Source organism: Pempheris klunzingeri, chromosome 18 (genome assembly GCF_042242105.1).
Source record: "Pempheris klunzingeri isolate RE-2024b chromosome 18, fPemKlu1.hap1, whole genome shotgun sequence".
NCBI lineage: Eukaryota > Metazoa > Chordata > Actinopteri > Acropomatiformes > Pempheridae > Pempheris > Pempheris klunzingeri.
The window spans coordinates 16,857,342-16,875,207 of NC_092029.1; the positions used below are offsets into that span (position 1 = coordinate 16,857,342).

General features: G+C 43.2%; 1 protein-coding gene across 1 annotated transcript in view; it reads left to right on the plus strand.

The window, feature by feature from the left end:
• Positions 1 to 17,550, plus strand: part of jag2b (jagged canonical Notch ligand 2b) — a 44,052-nt gene extending 26,502 nt beyond the window's left edge. The window contains exons 7-26 of the mRNA XM_070849269.1: positions 1,080 to 1,199; positions 1,295 to 1,408; positions 1,682 to 1,795; positions 3,267 to 3,383; positions 3,842 to 3,888; positions 4,043 to 4,216; positions 7,334 to 7,496; positions 7,610 to 7,771; positions 7,945 to 8,058; positions 8,228 to 8,341; positions 8,570 to 8,683; positions 9,277 to 9,393; positions 10,157 to 10,184; positions 10,802 to 10,887; positions 11,877 to 11,990; positions 12,144 to 12,259; positions 12,908 to 13,168; positions 13,278 to 13,409; positions 14,056 to 14,206; positions 14,345 to 17,550. Coding sequence (XP_070705370.1) covers positions 1,080 to 1,199; positions 1,295 to 1,408; positions 1,682 to 1,795; positions 3,267 to 3,383; positions 3,842 to 3,888; positions 4,043 to 4,216; positions 7,334 to 7,496; positions 7,610 to 7,771; positions 7,945 to 8,058; positions 8,228 to 8,341; positions 8,570 to 8,683; positions 9,277 to 9,393; positions 10,157 to 10,184; positions 10,802 to 10,887; positions 11,877 to 11,990; positions 12,144 to 12,259; positions 12,908 to 13,168; positions 13,278 to 13,409; positions 14,056 to 14,206; positions 14,345 to 14,889 — 2,903 coding nt within the window. The 3' untranslated portion in view covers positions 14,890 to 17,550. The remainder of the gene's footprint in view (positions 1 to 1,079; positions 1,200 to 1,294; positions 1,409 to 1,681; positions 1,796 to 3,266; positions 3,384 to 3,841; positions 3,889 to 4,042; positions 4,217 to 7,333; positions 7,497 to 7,609; positions 7,772 to 7,944; positions 8,059 to 8,227; positions 8,342 to 8,569; positions 8,684 to 9,276; positions 9,394 to 10,156; positions 10,185 to 10,801; positions 10,888 to 11,876; positions 11,991 to 12,143; positions 12,260 to 12,907; positions 13,169 to 13,277; positions 13,410 to 14,055; positions 14,207 to 14,344) is intronic.
• Positions 17,551 to 17,866: the final 316 nt, after the last annotated feature.

The following is a 17,866-nucleotide window of genomic DNA, read 5'->3' on the forward strand; positions in this document are numbered from 1 at the left end:
CTCTGACTGGAGGACAGCAGCTGGATAGTTTTACCGCCTGTGAGATCTGAGCAGCAGCAGGGACACTCGATCCCCCCACATCCCTTCGTCACTGAGGGCTCTTCGGGGGATGAGAATGGGTCCTAAGATCCCCAGTGGAGACAGATCCCTGCTCTTTTATTTACCAGCCTTTAGGGTGACCTGGCCTTTAGCCTTGGGATGGTGTGCAGGGATCAAATAGGGTTTAGTTAAGTTTTTTTTTTTTCTTTTTTGTAGATGGGTGGAGGGGGGGGCAGAAAACGGACTATATAACCGAATGATAACTGCAACTTAACCACTTGGCTGTACCCTGTAAATAGTGTAAAACCTTTATCACAATGCAGTGCAACAGAGTGGTTGAGAAAACACTCTGTGCTCCCTGTCAAAGATGACAGCTGGCGCTCTCTACCGAGTAAAGATTCTTCCAAGCTTCCGGCGCAAACAGGATAAAATGGTGAAACCGGAACCTTCAAACAGGGTCAATCCACTTCAAAAAGTCTAAAGGCACAGTTGCAGGTGGCACTGAAATCTCCAAAGGTTTTGAAAGCGTATTTAGAGAAGTTTTATTTTTTCTTACTTAAGCCAACACTGATGTTAGCATTGTTGCGGTTTTGGTCGTCATCTCATTCCACCATCTTCTGCAGCAATTTAATAGCAAACAACTGAAGAATTAAAATTGGGGGGTACCAGCTGTTCATCTCAATGCTCCTGCCAAATATTGGCGTAAGAGTAGTGGATCCATTTGCGTTTTATTTAACTGATTTTCTGGAAAATTGTTTAAGATACTAGAAAACTGACTAGCTTTTGCAACTTTGGTTCAACACTTCAAGACCATAGAATTTGTTTTTGGAACAGCGTAGTAACGAGACTCATGTAGACAAACATTGATAAAGCATATCACACAGTGAATAAGACGGTATTGGTACCGTAGGTGGGTAATTTTTTACACATTATCTAGGCAGGATTTGTGCTGTGCTGTCCTCAAATCTAATGTGTAGATGTGATCCTATATGGGTGAAATCACTCAGTTAGCGTCTTGGTGTCTCTAAATTTGTCTCCAGATCTGAATTACTGCGGCCGCCACCAGCCTTGTGTCAACGGAGGAACCTGCATGAACACAGAACCAGATGAGTACCACTGCACTTGTCCACAGGGATACTCCGGCAAGAACTGTGAGATAGGTGAGAGAGAGCCCGCACCAGAACCCTAATCTGTAAGAATTGAGAGTAACGTCTTAGTTTGTTTTTCTTTGACCACTCCCCCTTCTCTCCGCCAGCCGAGCACGCCTGTGTTTCCGATCCTTGCGCCAACGGTGGTACATGCCACGAGTCTCCCACAGGATTCGAGTGCCAGTGTCCGCCGGGCTGGGAGGGACTGACCTGTGCCAACAGTGAGTCACTGCACTGCTTTCTATCATCTCCACTCCTTCCTCTCTGTTTAGTTGCGTACCTCACCCTCAGCTACTTCTTTTGTAGACATTACAGAATTCTTCCATGTGGAATAAATATTTATTGACCAAACTCACTCATGGTCAGCATCCACTAGCCTTCACTTTGAGAGAAATGTCACAATCGTCTTATTGATGCCCAAAATCCATCGTTTTCTAGAAATGTGGTAAACATGGTCAGGAATAAGTCGGGACTGAAATGTGTGTTTTTCTCAGATTTGGACGAGTGTGCCTCCAGTCCGTGTGCTCAGGGTGGAACCTGTGTTGACCTGGAGGACGGCTTCGAGTGTGTGTGCCCCCCACAGTGGGAGGGAAAGACCTGCCAGATAGGTGAGATTCAGGTTCTGTTCTTGTTATTTGTACCTAACGTGGTATTTCCAGCATTTGTACTCCTAAAACAAATAAATGGCCCCTGAGACACAGACACAGACACAGACACAGAATTGCTCACTGCTCAGAATAAATGTGTTTTTGAATTAAAATTGGCAACTAGCAACCTGAGCCCCATGGCCAGAGTACAAGCTGTCAATATCCTGGACAAGCTGGCAGCTGCATGCCCCCCCCCCTTTTTTTTTTCTCAATGACTTTATGAGCTACTAGTGTGTCTATATCCGGCTGTTTGTTTGTCGCTGACGGTGGCATTCGTTTCTATATCGCTCCCGTCCCGACAAGCGGACGTGACCGCCGTGAAGCCAGGAAATGGATTACGACCGGTAAACAAAGTTGGGGTGTGTGTGAAGCGTGTGTGTGTGGGGTGGGGGTGGGGGGGGTTGAAGGTAGGAAAGAGATCCCAAGAGTTCAGTGTCATCTTACCAGCTCAGATCTCAGCTTACAGGCAGTCATTGGCCTCCTGTCTTACCTGGCGATTGTGTGTGTGTGTTGTGTGGAGTTTAGGATTTCAGAGAGAAGACAGGTGTGTGAGTGAGCACAGCAGGACTCCCTGCAGACTGCCCCCCCCCCCTTTTTCCTTTGAATATTTGAGCAGCAGTGCTTTTCTTTGTTGTAACTCTTTTGATGTCTTTGGTGCTGGTGAGCGTTTGTGGGAGAAACTGTACTTTGCACTCATTTCAGCCGTATCGAACAGTTGAAAAAAAAACACAACCTATCATGTGTCAGCTGTTGTTTCTCTGGGGCTTTTATTGATGAGTTCTGTGAAACTTTATAGACGCGTTTCATTGTTGAGTTTTACGGTACGCAAGACCTGCCGCCAACAAAAACATTTTCATTGATAATATTGGGTCAGATGTGATTTTTCACACAGCAGGAATTACTTTATATCACGTGTCATTACAATATGCATCCATATTGTATTATATGATCATTTTATCATCAGTTCCATGGGACAGATTACAATATAGACAGAGGCTGTACATATAGGTGGAGAGTATAACATGCAGCATGGGCATTTTTAACCATTTCTCTGGATTTCATAGATTATATAGTTAATCAAATAATCACTACTATAAACCAGTCATTCTATTTTTCCCTAAAGTTGTGCATTATTGATCTGTGTAAGGGGGTAAATTGAATAGTTCTTCAATAAACCCTTGAAAAGCGATTTATTATTGCAATGCCTGATGTAAATTTATTTTGGTTGAGGTTTTGACTCCAATTTGAGCTCCGTCATTGGCCACAACATTTCATCATCCAATAGCAATGGTACCCGTTCTTGTAAAAAAAAAAAAAAATGTTGTTTGTTTGCTGGGCTTCAGTGGTTGGATTTCTGGTCTCTGTTCTTTGTCTCTGTCCTTTCCTTGGTGAGTTTCAATTGATGGACTCCTTCTACATCCTGCCTTCACAGATGCAAATGAGTGTGCAGGAAAGCCTCCCTGTGTGAACGCTTACTCTTGCAAAAATCTGATTGGCGGATATCATTGCGACTGTTTTAAGGGATGGACCGGAAAAAACTGTGACATCAGTCAGTATTTCTCCCTTAAAGGTCACCTCTAAATATCTGTCCTCCCACTGCCGTCCACTTCTTCTGGCTACTTTCAAATACCTCCTCTCACTCCCAGGACACGTAACATACTGTAGGCGTAGTTTGGTGTTACTCACCTTCCCACATGTGGTAACCTGTTCCTTTCTTGCTTTGGCAAACTGAAGCTACAGCTGTGCCATCATGGCTGAACTTGCATGCCCAGTTCCTCTCGCTGGATCCAATGCATGCCCAGTTACAATCTGTACAATCTGTCTGGAAGCCTCTTGGCTTACTAGTTATTTCTTTTCCAAACTGTGACTTAATCTGTGCACATCCCACATTGTAAATTGCACCTGATAATTCTTGGGCCATTCATTAATTTATGCATTCATTTCTATATGGAAACTATCAAATGTCCTAAAGTTTAACAATAAAACGTTGTGTATTCTCCTATTCAGACATCAATGGCTGCCATGGTCAGTGCCAGAATGGAGCATCATGCAAGGTATGGATGTTTGAACTCGAATCTATATTCAACTTAACCCAGCTGCTCATATATGAACCAAAATAAGCAGGTGTGCTTGGAGACTTCCACACAGTCCACGCAGCACACACCTACTGCCTCGTGACAGCTTCATTTCTCCGTGTGTTTCCTCTAGGAGGGCCCGAGGGGCTTCCACTGCCAGTGTCCTCCAGGTTTTGTGGGCATTCACTGTGAAATCCAGAGGAACAAGTGTGATAGCAGACCATGCCAGAATGGCGGCCAGTGTCACGCAGTGTTGGGAGGCTTTGTGTGTCAGTGCCCAGCAGAGTTTGCAGGACAGCTGTGTGAGGTGAGTCTCATGTTCCACGGGTCACAGCGATGGATTATGGTGGATGCGGTGATGGTTCACAAAGCTGGTGGTAACTTCTTTTTTATAGCATTTGGAATCGAGTAGTGATACATGCCTCAGCACCTCTTAGACTGGCACTCCTTTCCCACTAAAAATACAGAGAATAAACACTTTTCAAATTAAAAAAAAAAAAAGAAAAAAAAAAAGTTTTTCTAGCAACCACTGAACTGTTGGAAGTCATGCCAATAAAATCATACAATCTAAAGAAAACATTGTTGAAACTCTCAGCAAGCCACGATGATAGTGATGATAAGGTGAAAAATATTCGTACTTACTTGAAAGCCATTTGGATTGTGGAAAAATTACAAGTGACTTGTGATGCTATGCAAATACACAAACTACAGTAGTCATTACAACACAGTGGTCTAAGCCAACTGTCCATCGCAGTGTGCCAAAATATTGCTTTGATCTGCCTCAAAGTTATGTAGTAAGTTCCTAGCCGTGTAAGCCAGGACCAGGTTTCATATCAAACTTCTGTTGTAATTGATTTTATTTTTTTTTTTTTCATGCAAGCATTACATATTGGTGTCCTTGCTGCAGCCCTTTATATCCGAAGTGTATGTTTGAAGCTAATGTAGGTTAGCAGTGAGGAAACCGACACTTCACGGCATCTCTTGGGCCCTGAATGGAGGACATTGCTGGTCAGGAGCCAATCCTGTTTTAGCATCTCTACTATAAATATGAGCCTCTCTGAACGAGGTGACGCTGGATTTCTGCCCACATACTACAGCGCTCTAATGCCTCCTATGCCCTCCAGGGCCAAAACTACAACTCCTCCAGCATCACATTTCTCTGATTAGGATCGTTTCTCAAGTCCATGAAGGTGTGGTTGTGTGACGGTGCTTTTGCCTAATTCCTGATCTGAATGATTGCTTCAGGACAAAGTGAATCCCAGTGGAAATGCAGAGGAGCCACATTTACTATCGTAGTAGGTGACATGCTTGTCTGGATCACACAGAAGCATCTCATGAATTCTGCACAAGTCCTTTGTTTCCCCTTTGTTTGTTCGATTTATTTGGAGAGTCAACCCAAAAAAGGCTTGATTTGCATTATTAGCCCTGCTAGCAGCGTGACTCAGTGGGTAGCGGTCGGTCAGCGACGGTCAGTTCAGACTAAAATATCGTAACACCAACTGGATGGATTAACTTGGAAGGTAGTACAGACATCCCCAATGTCCCCAATGACACTGATTATCCCCTGACTTTTACTCGTGCACAACCAGCAGGTTGACATTTATTTTGAGTAAAATATCTCACATTTGGATTTATTGTTTGTATTTGTAGTTGTCACTTCAAATTTTTGAAGTACCTTTAAGAAAATCCAACGTCTTAAATTGATTAGTTGCTAGTCATTGATTCACGGTTATGTTAAATATTCTACAGTTGTTGCTATACAAGCGATCATCAAAAAGTCTATTTTTGCAGAATGAACTTATTCACCACAAGTAAAATATCTGAAACTTCTGTGTGGTTTGAACCTCAGCCTGTCTGTCACAATGAAGAACGCCTCTTGTGCTGTGAACGTTAATGTGCTGAAGATTTATAGACGCTCTTGCCCTCAGACACGATCCTCTGACCACACGCATGTAAATACTGAAGAAAAAAAATGTATCTGGCCCTGAATCACTTGGGGTAAAATAAACGGAGTGTGACCACAGACTTCACCCATCCTGTTGCCCTACTCTAAGTCCCTTGTTCAGCACCTTAAATGGCAAAGGGTTGCAACCCAGAGTTTATGCACAGTAGGCTTCTGTTTACATAAACTGAGACATTTTCACTCCAACCTCTGTATTCCAGCATGTAGAAATGGCAAAATATGTCACCATGGCCTCCAGTTGGGTTCTTTCTGTGTCATGGTGGTATGACAGATGATTTATCTTTATTATATTCACTGTGGCTCTGCATGATGTTGGACCTGAGTCAACATTTGCCCTCATAATGGGGCTCTCTCTCTCTATTGCCTGCTCAGTTTCACACACTCTGTCCTCTGCCAGGCTTCTGTCGCAGAATAATCTTGCAAGATTAAGCAGGGCAGAGATGTGAAACCAAAAGCATGGATTCCCTTGATGAGCTTAGGGAAAGTTTCTGAGGCTTACTTTGCTCGTCCACTTACCTTTGATTTGTTCTGAACAGCGGCGGTGGCTTGAGCCAAGCTAAGCCGCTCACCTACACAGACTTTAGATCAGCTTTCTCCATTGCATGTGTGGCTTCACCAGCATCTTCATTTGTTTTGATAATAAGAACCATTTTACCGAGGTGGGGATGTTTGGTAAATTGAGTCAGTGTGGCAGCAGTAGTCTACAGAGGCAGGCTTGTGGCGAGCTCAGGTGGCTTGATCACCTCTCACAACTACAGTCCCAGTGCCCTTTAGGAAGGGCTGATCCGTCTGATCCAGTGGAGCTGCTCAATGGCACCAGAGGTCTGTACATGTCAGTAAGCACTCGTAGAGGAGTGTGTTGGCGCATTTTGATCAAATTAAGTTTTAACTACTTTCCACGGATAAACACTTACTGTCCTGTCAAACCCGTGTTAATAGATTCTTTTTTGGCAAGGCAACAAGCTGTTGACATATTTTTTACCAAACTAAGTTGTTATGGTGAACATGTTGGTTAAGAATTTCCAGTAGACATGGAGTGACATAAACATTCATTTGGAGTCTTGTTTCTGGACACCCACCATCCAAATATTTACCCTTGTTTCAGCTCCGTTTTGGTCTCCTCCAACTGCTGAAGTTAGTGACTAGCTGGTGAACACAGTGAAGTATTTAACTGCTGTCTGTCTGCATGTTTGGTGCTGGACAATGGGTTTTCAGAGCTTTTTTTTTTGTTTAAAGCGTTGTCTGCTGGTGGAAACAATGCCGATGCTGAAAGCAGCTCAACCGATCCAAAATCCAAAACAGGAAAGTTGCTTCCCAGAAACAAAACAATTGGCTCAATGTGATGAACAACAGAGCTGGGTGTTTATTCGGTGTGTAATGCGAAAGGTGTCACTTATGATGATGAACCCGCATTAATTTAATCCATTGTTGTAAATGTTCCTCCCCTCTTGATTTCCTCAGATCCCTAGCTGGTCCCCATCAGATGCTTGTGATCCAAACCCTTGTGAGAACGGGGCCAAGTGCCACAGTATGGACCAGGACTTCTACTGCGCATGTCCTGACGGCTACGACGGAAAGACGTGTGAACGACTGAAGGAGAACTGCCAGACCACCCCGTGTCAAGGTGACCGAAGTCGTCTCAATGCACCGACATTGAGCACACCATTATGTCAAAGAAAATTAATGAATTTGAACGGTTGTTTTTTTTTTTTGTTTTTTTTTTTCTTATTCTTGCAGTCATTGACAGCTGCACTGTTGCCATAGCGACCAATGACTCAGCTGGAGTGCGGCACATCTCCTCCAACGTCTGTGGTCCACGAGGACGCTGCATCAGCCAGCCAGCGGGCAACTTCAGCTGCGTGTGTGATCCGGGTTTCAGTGGCATGTACTGTCATGAAAGTACGTAGAGACATTGGTGTCGGAGGTTTAAGATCATACCCACAACTGAAATGAAAGACTTAGTTAGTGTTTTTCCTGCAAAACACAAATACGTTTTTGAATAATTAAAAGTGTCACCAAAAATCTATGCTGAAAATGTTCTGTCTATCAAACTTTCTCCTGTACTTCCTCAGATATAAACGACTGCATCAACAACCCATGTGGAAACGGAGGCACCTGCATCGATGGCGTGAACTCCTTCCAGTGCTTCTGTCCTGATGGCTGGGAGGGTCGACTCTGCGACCTCGGTGAGTTCCTCGCCTGCGGTTATTCACCTTGTCAGCCAGTCTGTGCAGCATTTTAAACAAAAGCAATGCCTGTGGTAGAGCTCCTGCTGGCCCCCATGTGCGTTACTTTGCTCTAAATAGAGGACGGCGTGGTAAAGATCGAATCATGTAAATCTTCCGCCTCCCTCAGATGTCAATGAGTGCAGACACAACCCGTGTAAGAATGGTGGGCGCTGCGTCGACCTGGTGAACGACTTCAACTGCGAGTGTGCCGACAACTGGAAGGGCAAGACCTGTCATTCCCGTGAGTTATGTCGTCTCTGTGTTAATGTGTGTGTTTATGTTTCGGAGCTTGCTGCTGCCCCGACTCCACCGTTCTACCATTCTTTACATGTTTTGACAGCTAAAACGCGTTAGCACAGCTTGGACACAGAGCACATTGGATCACAAGAATGATCCTCTCTTACTGATGATATGAATAGTCCTCTGAAGATGGCATGTGACCTCTCTGTTTCTGTGTAATCCTGGCCAGGCGAGAGCCAGTGTGATGCAACCACCTGCAGTAATGGAGGCACCTGCTACGACCACGGGGATGCCTTCCGCTGTGCCTGCCCACCTGGTTGGGGAGGAAACACATGCAACACAGGTGAGGCCTCAGGATGCTGACTATTCGAGGAAGCTGATGATTGATGATGCTGCTTACACCTTTGCAGATAGTCTGTATCTTTATAATAAGATCATTATAAGAATCTGAAAAATCCCAACAAATTAGATCAAAGTAGTACAACGAGATATTTTTGACTTATATCCCATTTATTCTTTTTGCCATTTTTCTGTCTCTCGTTCACACAGTAGTTAGCGTACAAGGATGCCATGCTGTCAAAGCTTGGCTTTAAATCAATTCAGATTAAGGGTCTTCCACCAGCATTCACTGTACCATATAGAAAATAAGTATATGTGAAACAAACAATCATCGGCTCAAGTAGGTAAGTCGGCACGGACTGTCTTGCAATTTCTACTTTTAAGACTAAATTTAGAGAAGATCGAAAACTATTTACAAGCCTTCTGTTCCTGACGGCATTGAATTCAGTGAGTCAGTGATGCTGGGGAAACACAAGGTCCTCGCACACTTTTCAATTTCAGTTCATTCTTGATTTATTGTGTATTTTCTATTCCCTGTTTTTAACAATCTGGTGCATCTCTGTGACCTTGACTAATGCTTTTTCTCTCTTCCCACAGCCAAGAACAGCACATGTGCCTCTAGTCCTTGTTCCAACGGTGGAACTTGCGTAGGAGGAGGAGACACCTTCACCTGCATCTGCAAAGATGGCTGGGAGGGCCCCACCTGTGGCCAGAGTTAGTTTCCCTTCATAGCTTTACATTTTAACTGACGTAAAAGTCACCAAGATTTCAGAGGCATAAAAGGCATATGAAGTACATTACACGCATGTTTCTGGTGTCTTGTAACAGAGCTGAACAGTTGCAGTGAGCTCTTTTAAACTGTGTTCAAGTGTTGCATTTTTAGAATAACATGTAAGTGTGCTATAACCTGCACAAAAGTGTCATTCTGCCAGTAGATCAGGGGACCATCAGCATCTGAGAACTTAAAATGTCACAGGATGCCAAGTAACTCAAGCAAATTGTGACTGTGGTATTTAAGGTCCCACAGCTGGGGGGGGGGCTTCTCTGTAATGCAACAGTGACTGCACAGGTTATAAAGAGACGTTACAAATACCATGTATGCCATCATCACCTGCCCCTCTAATCCAGTCAAAACTGACCGGCTCACATGGGATGGGGTGGATTTTTCATCATTAATTTTCCAGTTTATGAGCTTTGAAAGCTATGAAATAGAAATATTTATTAGTTTTATTGCAAGATGACTTGATTTTTATACATTTCGCGGGTCTTTTGTGTCTTTTTAGGAAGTTGACCAACTGTCTAACATAAAAAAAAAAAATGACAAAAAGAGAATTTACACATGGTTTTACACTAAATTGTGTCATTTCTGTATTTTTTTTTTTTCAATTGGCTATTTTAGACAAATAGTTTACAAGTATGTGAAAAACTGTAATGACTCAACACTAAATGTCTCCTGTTTTGTCATTCGCTTCAACAGATATAAACGACTGCAACCCTCATCCATGGTACGTAGCGTCTCCTGCCTCACACACTCCCGCGGTGTAACCAAACAGTTTCCCGTCCTTTAATCCCATCTCCACACTTCACACAGGCCTTGCATGCCCGAGGGGTGAAGGGCGGCTAAAAGCAGTGGAAGTTGTCTTTAAATCAAGCCTCAAAGGGGCAACTCTCAGAGGAGGGGGCTCGGATATTCAGTAGGACAGAGAGAGGCTGGGAGAGATGTTTTTTGGGGAGGCAAGAGTCCCACCTACCCTGTGGTGTATGCAGGTGGGGGGTTGAGTGGCAGGGGGGGAGGGCATCCGTGTCCATTCTTCCCGTGCGACCTGGGGGGGGGCGGGGTAGCTGGGCTTTAAGGAGGAATGGAAGAGAGGCATGATGAGAGGAGGGGAGGGGAGGGACTGGACACGGCAATTAGCATCTGAAAGGTGAAGGCTTGTATTGATGAGTTGAATTGAGCCTTGTGACCCCCCCCCAGCACTACCACCACTTACACACACACACACACACACACACACACACACACACACACTCAAAAATGATGTGTTTTGTTGCAGCTGGAAAGGATGTGGCTCTGGTACTGCCCCATCTAATCTTTTTTTGTTTCTTTTGTTTCCTCTCTCAGTTACAATGGCGGTATCTGTGTGGACGGAGTCAACTGGTTTCGGTGTGAGTGCGCTCCTGGTTTCGCTGGACCAGACTGTCGCATCAGTGAGTAATGAGGTTATTTAATCATAACGCAGGTTTTGTGATGCAGACTAAATATGCAGAACCTCCAACTAAGCCTTTTTAAATCAAGACCCTGATTCCTCCTCTTTCAAAAAGACCCTAACAGTGCAAAGCAGTATGATTGAGAGGATGGAGAGAGGAAAGACTGAAAGGAAAGGCAGGGGGCAAGGAGGAGATGGACATATTGACACCTAAATGTAAGACTAGGATGCCGCCCTCTCCCTTTTTCTCGGTCCTTTAACGCCTCGGGGGTCAGAGGTCGTCCCTCCTCCATAGTCACACAGTCACACAAACACACACGGAAGACAAATTACCCAGTGACCCTGAAATTCTTCTTCTCTGCTCTTTTGTTTCGGCCGGATAGCGGTCACCTTTTCTGTCAGGATCGAATTTGAGAATTCTCATCCAGACTGTGTTCATGTGGAGTCTGGATGACAAAGGCCAGAGGTTCAGAGAGCTGCTCAAACAGTAGAGGGGTTGGTAGTAAAACATTTAAACAACCGACTCATTTGTGAAATTTAATGTGGTGATATAAAACCACCCAGCACTTGTTTTATCCAATAATTATCTTTGATTTATTTTGCTCAAACTGGAAGCTACTCAAGGGACCACAAGATAAATCTGAAGAGTCATAAGATGACTGACATTCTTTTACCTCTTCAGGACTTCATAATCAATTTTAAATAATCAGATGAGAAGGGAGTATGAGTTGCTTACAACTAACATTATACAACCACTGACGGGGGATCACAAGAAGACATCAACACCTGGAAATTTGACAACCATTTTCATGCAGTTGACCAAGAGCAAGCTGTCTTTACATTGCTAACTTTTCAGGGACCAGACAGTAGGAGAGTCCAAAATGGAGGAGCCACCATCCACTTTAACCTCAATGGATGAAAAGTTTAAAATCTGTTGCCATCCAGGGCCCAGTGTCCAAATTAAATGTGGTGCTCCTCTTCTCTCCACAGACATAAACGAGTGCCAGTCTTCACCCTGTGCCTACGGGGCCACCTGTGTGGACGAGATCAATGGTTTCCGCTGCATCTGTCCGCTTGGTAGAACAGGAGCCCGATGCCAAGAGTGTAAATACATCCCTGCTCATTCAAGTCGTACTCTGCTCATTAATTCACTCCATCTTGTGGTTTATACAGTCAAACTGTCCTCGTAGTCTCGTTAATGCAAAATGTGAACAACGTGGATTCATCCATTCATTTATTCTGTCCACCTGTATGTAGTCATAGGTATTGGGAAGACTTGCCACTATGCTGGCCTGCAGTTTCCCCACAGTAGCCGCTGGGAGGAGGAGTGCAACAGCTGCCATTGCATCAATGGCAAAGTGGAATGTACAAAGGTAAGGTCCTTCTGAACGCAGTACCAGCAAACATCTGCAGCTCCTCACTTCCAAACACTCTGAGCAAGGAAAACCACATAGAATAGAATTCAAACAATAGTTGTGTTAAAAAGCCAGAAAGGTTTCTTAGATTAGTCGTTGGTGCTGTTATTGTGATCATTTTCTGTATTGCTTCTATGCATTTCATTATGTGTAAAAACTAAATTAGAAATTTACAGAATGCATTATTTTTCATAGCATTTTTAACCGCGACAATCGTTCATATTAGAAAACTGTTAACTTGTGCAGTTATGCTGTGAGAGTAGTAAATCAGACCTGAAACTCAATTAATTGATTCATAGAAAATTTATAACAACTGTTTTGATAATACATTAATCATTAGGGTCAATTTAAAGCAAAGCTATTCTGCAACATGCAATTTGAAGAAGTCACTTTGGGTTTTGGGAATGTATGAGCGTCATCACTTTTTTCCATCACATTTATAGACAAAACAATCAATTCATTGAAAAAATGGTCTAAAAGATTATCTATTAATGAAAATGTTGAGCCCTAAATGAGATGATGGGGACATCATAGTAAGCCACACAGGGTAAGTAAAACATGGTGAAAATGCACATTTAGGTGAATATTTTGTCCATATGACACCAGGTAGTGTGTGGTCGTCGTCCCTGCCGGCTCCAGTCATCAGACCAGGACCAGAGACAACAGTCCTGCCCAGCCGGACGAGAGTGTCTGGAGCACAACTACCTCACATGCTTCTCCCCCCCTTGTCATCAATGGGGGATTTGTTCAATGGCTAAACCCTCACCTCCACAAGCTGCCACCACCAAGTGCCGGCCAAATAGTGGGCATTTGGACAACAGTTGTGGCCGCATAACACTGGTTTTCAACAAACACAAAGTACCACTAGTGAGTCATCTCCTCACATTTCATTTTTTTGCTGCAGTCGTGCAGTCTTGAACCAAGTAGTGTTTTCTTTTTTGTTGTGGCTGATGAATATGTGGGTGTGCGTTTGCAGGGAACAACAGTGGAGAACATCTGCTATGAGCTGAGGTATCTCCCTGACACCCGAAGTTTGGCAAAAGACCACGCCCTTCTGCTGCTCTGTGACCTCTCTCATTCAAATCAGGATGCTGTAGAGGTGGCTATAGTAAGTCAATGGTCCAAACTTTATATCTCACAATTAGTTTGTACTATTTTTGGTTTCTAATGAGTTTGGTCAGCACAGTTTTAGTTGGTTAGGATCCAAATACTTCAACAACTAGTGCTGCTCTTTGGCCACTTCAGTCAACCCTACATTTGCTCGCACAACCTGTTGCATAAATCAGAATTTGTTAGTCAGTTTGGTTACAGTAAGGGGTAAAATGACACATTTTGTCAATAAAGGCTGTGCAGTCAGGTTAATTGAATGGAATAGCTTGAAACTTTGTGAAATGCCCTTATTGTGACTCCTGGGCAGAGATGGATGAGAAGATTGATATCCGTGTTATGTCCCTGCCAGGCAACCCTGGAGGCAGGAGGTCGTTAGATTCACACAGCATAAAACCTAGAAGCAATGGGAAACAGCTAGCTTGTATTTTGTTTGTTTAATCTGTGCACAAAACTGACAGTAGTTTGCAGAGAAATAGTACTGGGACATTAACAACCAGTAAAACTACAACATGTCATTTTTGCATTTCTGTTTGTGTATGGATTATACAAGCAAACAACAAAGAGTTGATTAGTGAGATGCACCATAATGCTTGTTCTCAGCTGTAATGTCTCATTTCTTCCCTGTTCATTGGTTTGGTTCTCAGTCTTTCCAGCCAGAGGATCTACCAGACCACAGTCTGATCCAGGAGGCAGCCAGTGCCATAGTGGGCACCTTGTCCAAGCGGCACAACAGCACCATCATGTTGGCAGTCATTGAGGTCAAAGTGGAGACACAGGTCATGCCCCCCTCAGTGGGTGAGTAATGATTAACAAAGGTGTCCCACAAGGGTTTGCTATGGGCCCCATTGAGTTCCTCATTAGTGACTTACTACTTCTACTGATTTCTCCATCCTTGTCCCCTATTTCCTCCCTTGTACATCTTTATGTCCACAGATTACCTGGTGCCTCTACTATGTGTGGTCTTCTGCTTGCTCTGCCTCTTCTGCATCATCGTATGTGTTTGGTGGACGCGCAAGCGGAGAAAAGAGCGTGAGAGGAACGCACGCTCAGCTGCTGACGACAATGTGAACAACCAGTGGGAGCCACTCCGGCTCGTCGTGGGACGTCAGCAGCCGCAGCAGCAGCTGAAAGAAAGCAACAGGGAGGCTGAGCAGGAGAGGAAAAAGCTCATGGGCCCCTCCTATCGGACGTGTGGTGAGAGGGAGGAGGAGGAGGAGGAGGAGGAGGAGGAAGAAGAGACGGAAGGCGAGCTTGAGCTCGAGGACTGTGGTGGAGCAGAGGCGGGAAAGCAGCCAGTTAGTAAGTACTCTAAGACTGCAGTGCAGTCCAGTGGGGGAGTGATCTGTACCCTGCACAGCTCCAGTTCACCCCTCAAAGCGCCCCACCGGACCCCAGGCTACAGCCCCAAAGACAACCGCTGGAAAAATGTCAGTGCCGCCTTGACCGGTCAAAAAGACCTCAGAGACCATTGTGTATAAGAAATTTCAACAAAGGACTCACAATGTGGAAGCAAGACAAGCTGCGAGGCAGCCACACTTGTTTTTGGACTACTTTTGGGAAGAAAAAAAGGCTTTGTGTTTTAATAAGCCGTTCTTTGCTTTGTTGTCATGTTTTTGTCACTGTCCCCTGAAATGATTCTCGATTCGGGAGGCTAGAGCACAGTGAACATCCTTTTTTGCTTCTGTTCACTTATTTTTCTTTAATTATGTACAGAGAGAGCTGACATTTTTCAGGAGGCAAAAGAAGCTCTCTGCAATTTTTGTTTATGGAATTAAAGACCATTAAAGAAATGATGAGTCATCGAAAAGGAGAAAAAAACAACCTGTATAAAGTTTTTTTTTTTTTGTTTTTTTTTTGTTTACAGATGATTATGATTTTGTGAAATTGTCAGCAGGCTCCTGTTCAGTGTCTGTGGGGGGGCAGATACATATTAAAGGGACAGTAAAGGCAAGGTTTTGAGGGACTGTTGCAGCCACAGTAACAGAGGAAACCTTCCCTTTGCTCTGTCTCTTTCCAGCTTTGCCCACTGATCCACCTGTGGCCGTCATGCGCCAGCCTTACCAAAACACTTGGCCTGGAGGGGAGAGGGGACAGAAACCCCAGTGCCTACTATGTGGCCTTCCATTTTTTTCTCCTGTCTCTCAGTTGTCTTGACTGAATGCTCTGTTTGAGGATTTTTTGCAGTATTTGAGTTGGTAGCAAGTGCCTTTCCAAGAGCCGCGTCGAGGCTCCGAGTCGCGCTGCCCAGTTTGACCTCCTTGTTCTCAAATCTCAAAGGGATATAAGTGTACATTTAGAGAGTTCAACTTCACAGCAACGCCATTCAAGGTATTTGATCAAAACAGAAATAAATACTCTGTACATATGTGTAAATACTAAAGGAGTCGCTGTGTATATTTGAAATAAGTAACTTAAAGACAAGTCACAAATTTTTATTATTATTGTTATTATTATGATTAATATTATTTTTATTTTTTTTACAATGCCATTCCTTTTATTTATGCCAGTTAAAATGGGCACGTTTTATAACACTTCACATCCAGAGTCCTACAGTTAAGAATCTTTACAATGAGGTACCACCTATGAAGGAATTTTCTGAAGGGTTTATAAATGGTTTCTCATGAGGACGCATTTCTCTTTCTTTTGTTTTTTTGTGACAAACTGTCACATCAACAGTTGTGGCTATGTGTTTTTAGTTAACCAAAGTAAATCAGTGATACTGTTTGATGTGAAGGTTTATACTCCTACCATAAAATAACTGTCACCAGGACAACAATGCTTCCATTTACAGTTTCGATGATAAAACACTGTCGGGCTCTGTGTGATCCTGCGTGACTAGACCTGGTCTCACTCTTCAGCTTCTGTCAGTGTGTCGGCCCCTCTCGGTCCTATCCAAAGATAGTTTGGCAGCCAAGATTTCAGTTTTTTGAGTGCAATTAAATCCCAATTCTGTTGCACTTAATTTTCACTATTGAAGGAAACCTGTATTAGTGTCGGGAATCTTCTTAGTATTTCCTAATTGCTTTACAAGACAAAACAAACATTTTTGATATGGTCCTATTTAAAAAGGATGTCAAAACTGTATAACCGAGGGCAGAAAACTTATGCAGCGCTGCTCTTTGTAGACAGAAACCTCTGAGCAAGTTGCCCTTGTGGCAACTCCTCAATCAGCGATGTCGCAGTTAGTTTTTTGCCTCTCCAGCTCAAAGAGAACACCCACTGTGACATCACCAATAGGGGTGTGAGCAGAATTTAAAACTTGCACCTGATTTTTCTGCCCTTAGAGACCGGAGCAGTCATCTACATCTGCATTATTTGGTCCAGTTGTTACCCTTTGACTTTGATAGTTATTTTTAACTAAGAGGTATCACTGGTTTTAGTTGTTTAATCAAGATTTGGTTAAAAAGAAATTCAACAGTAGCTTTTGGCAGGCAGTGTGTTGCAAAGCTGCCAACAATTCTAGCCTTAAAGTTCTCAAACCATGTCTAAACCCGTCACGAACCCTTTTGTTTCAGGTGCCTTAGTGTAATGAGCAATGTGTTACTTGCGTAATCCATGGTCATCTTTTTATGTTGGTTTGTTTTCACTATTAAGGAAAGTAAGTCTTCAAAACATTGTGTGGTGTATAGTGGCGTGTTTTATTCGCCTGAGTAAAGTGCTCTCTTTGTCTCACTTTGCTGTCATGGAGATTTCTGGAATAAAACACTTGATGGCGGATTTAAAAAAAAAAAAAAAAAAAAAATGAGGAAAAAAAAAAAAGAACGAACAGTCCACCATGACTCTATGGAGGGTCATGAACGTGGGTGTCAGTAGGTCAAATGTGGACATCATGCATTAGCTTCATGTTTGGTTTAAAGGCTTTAATGAAGGGAACAATATTTGCAGATGCAGATGTTTTTGCTACCACGCAAATGTGTTTTGTTTTTTTTTTTGTTTTGTTTTTTTTTAAGTTACCAACTCAGTTCAAAATTACTCCTTTTTCATATCATGTCATTGTCTCAAAACGCCATCGTATTTTCTGTAAATGGGACACAGCAAAATAAAGAATTAAAGATGCATCACTGCTGGTGTTAAAAGCTGAATATGCATATTGTATACATTTTATTCTACAAGGGACATAAGTTAATTTTATACAAGGTGCAAAGGTTTCCATTCTTTTAGTGGATGTTTCATTGTTCTAAATAATCATCCCAGTTATTTATTAAAGCAGTTTTGACACATCTTGATCACGGCTGTAATATTTGGTTTGCAGTGCACAACATTGGAAAAGCACATTCACCGCTTGCTGTCCAATAAGCGTCAAACAACTGGATGCTGGTGTGCTTGGACATCCGTTTATTAAAACATGACATTGCTGAACTGAATTCACTTTGAACTAAAGCTCTGCACACTTGTGTTGGAAGTTACAACCACGTCACGCGGCCTCACCAGATGGAGTCACATTGTCAGTTCATT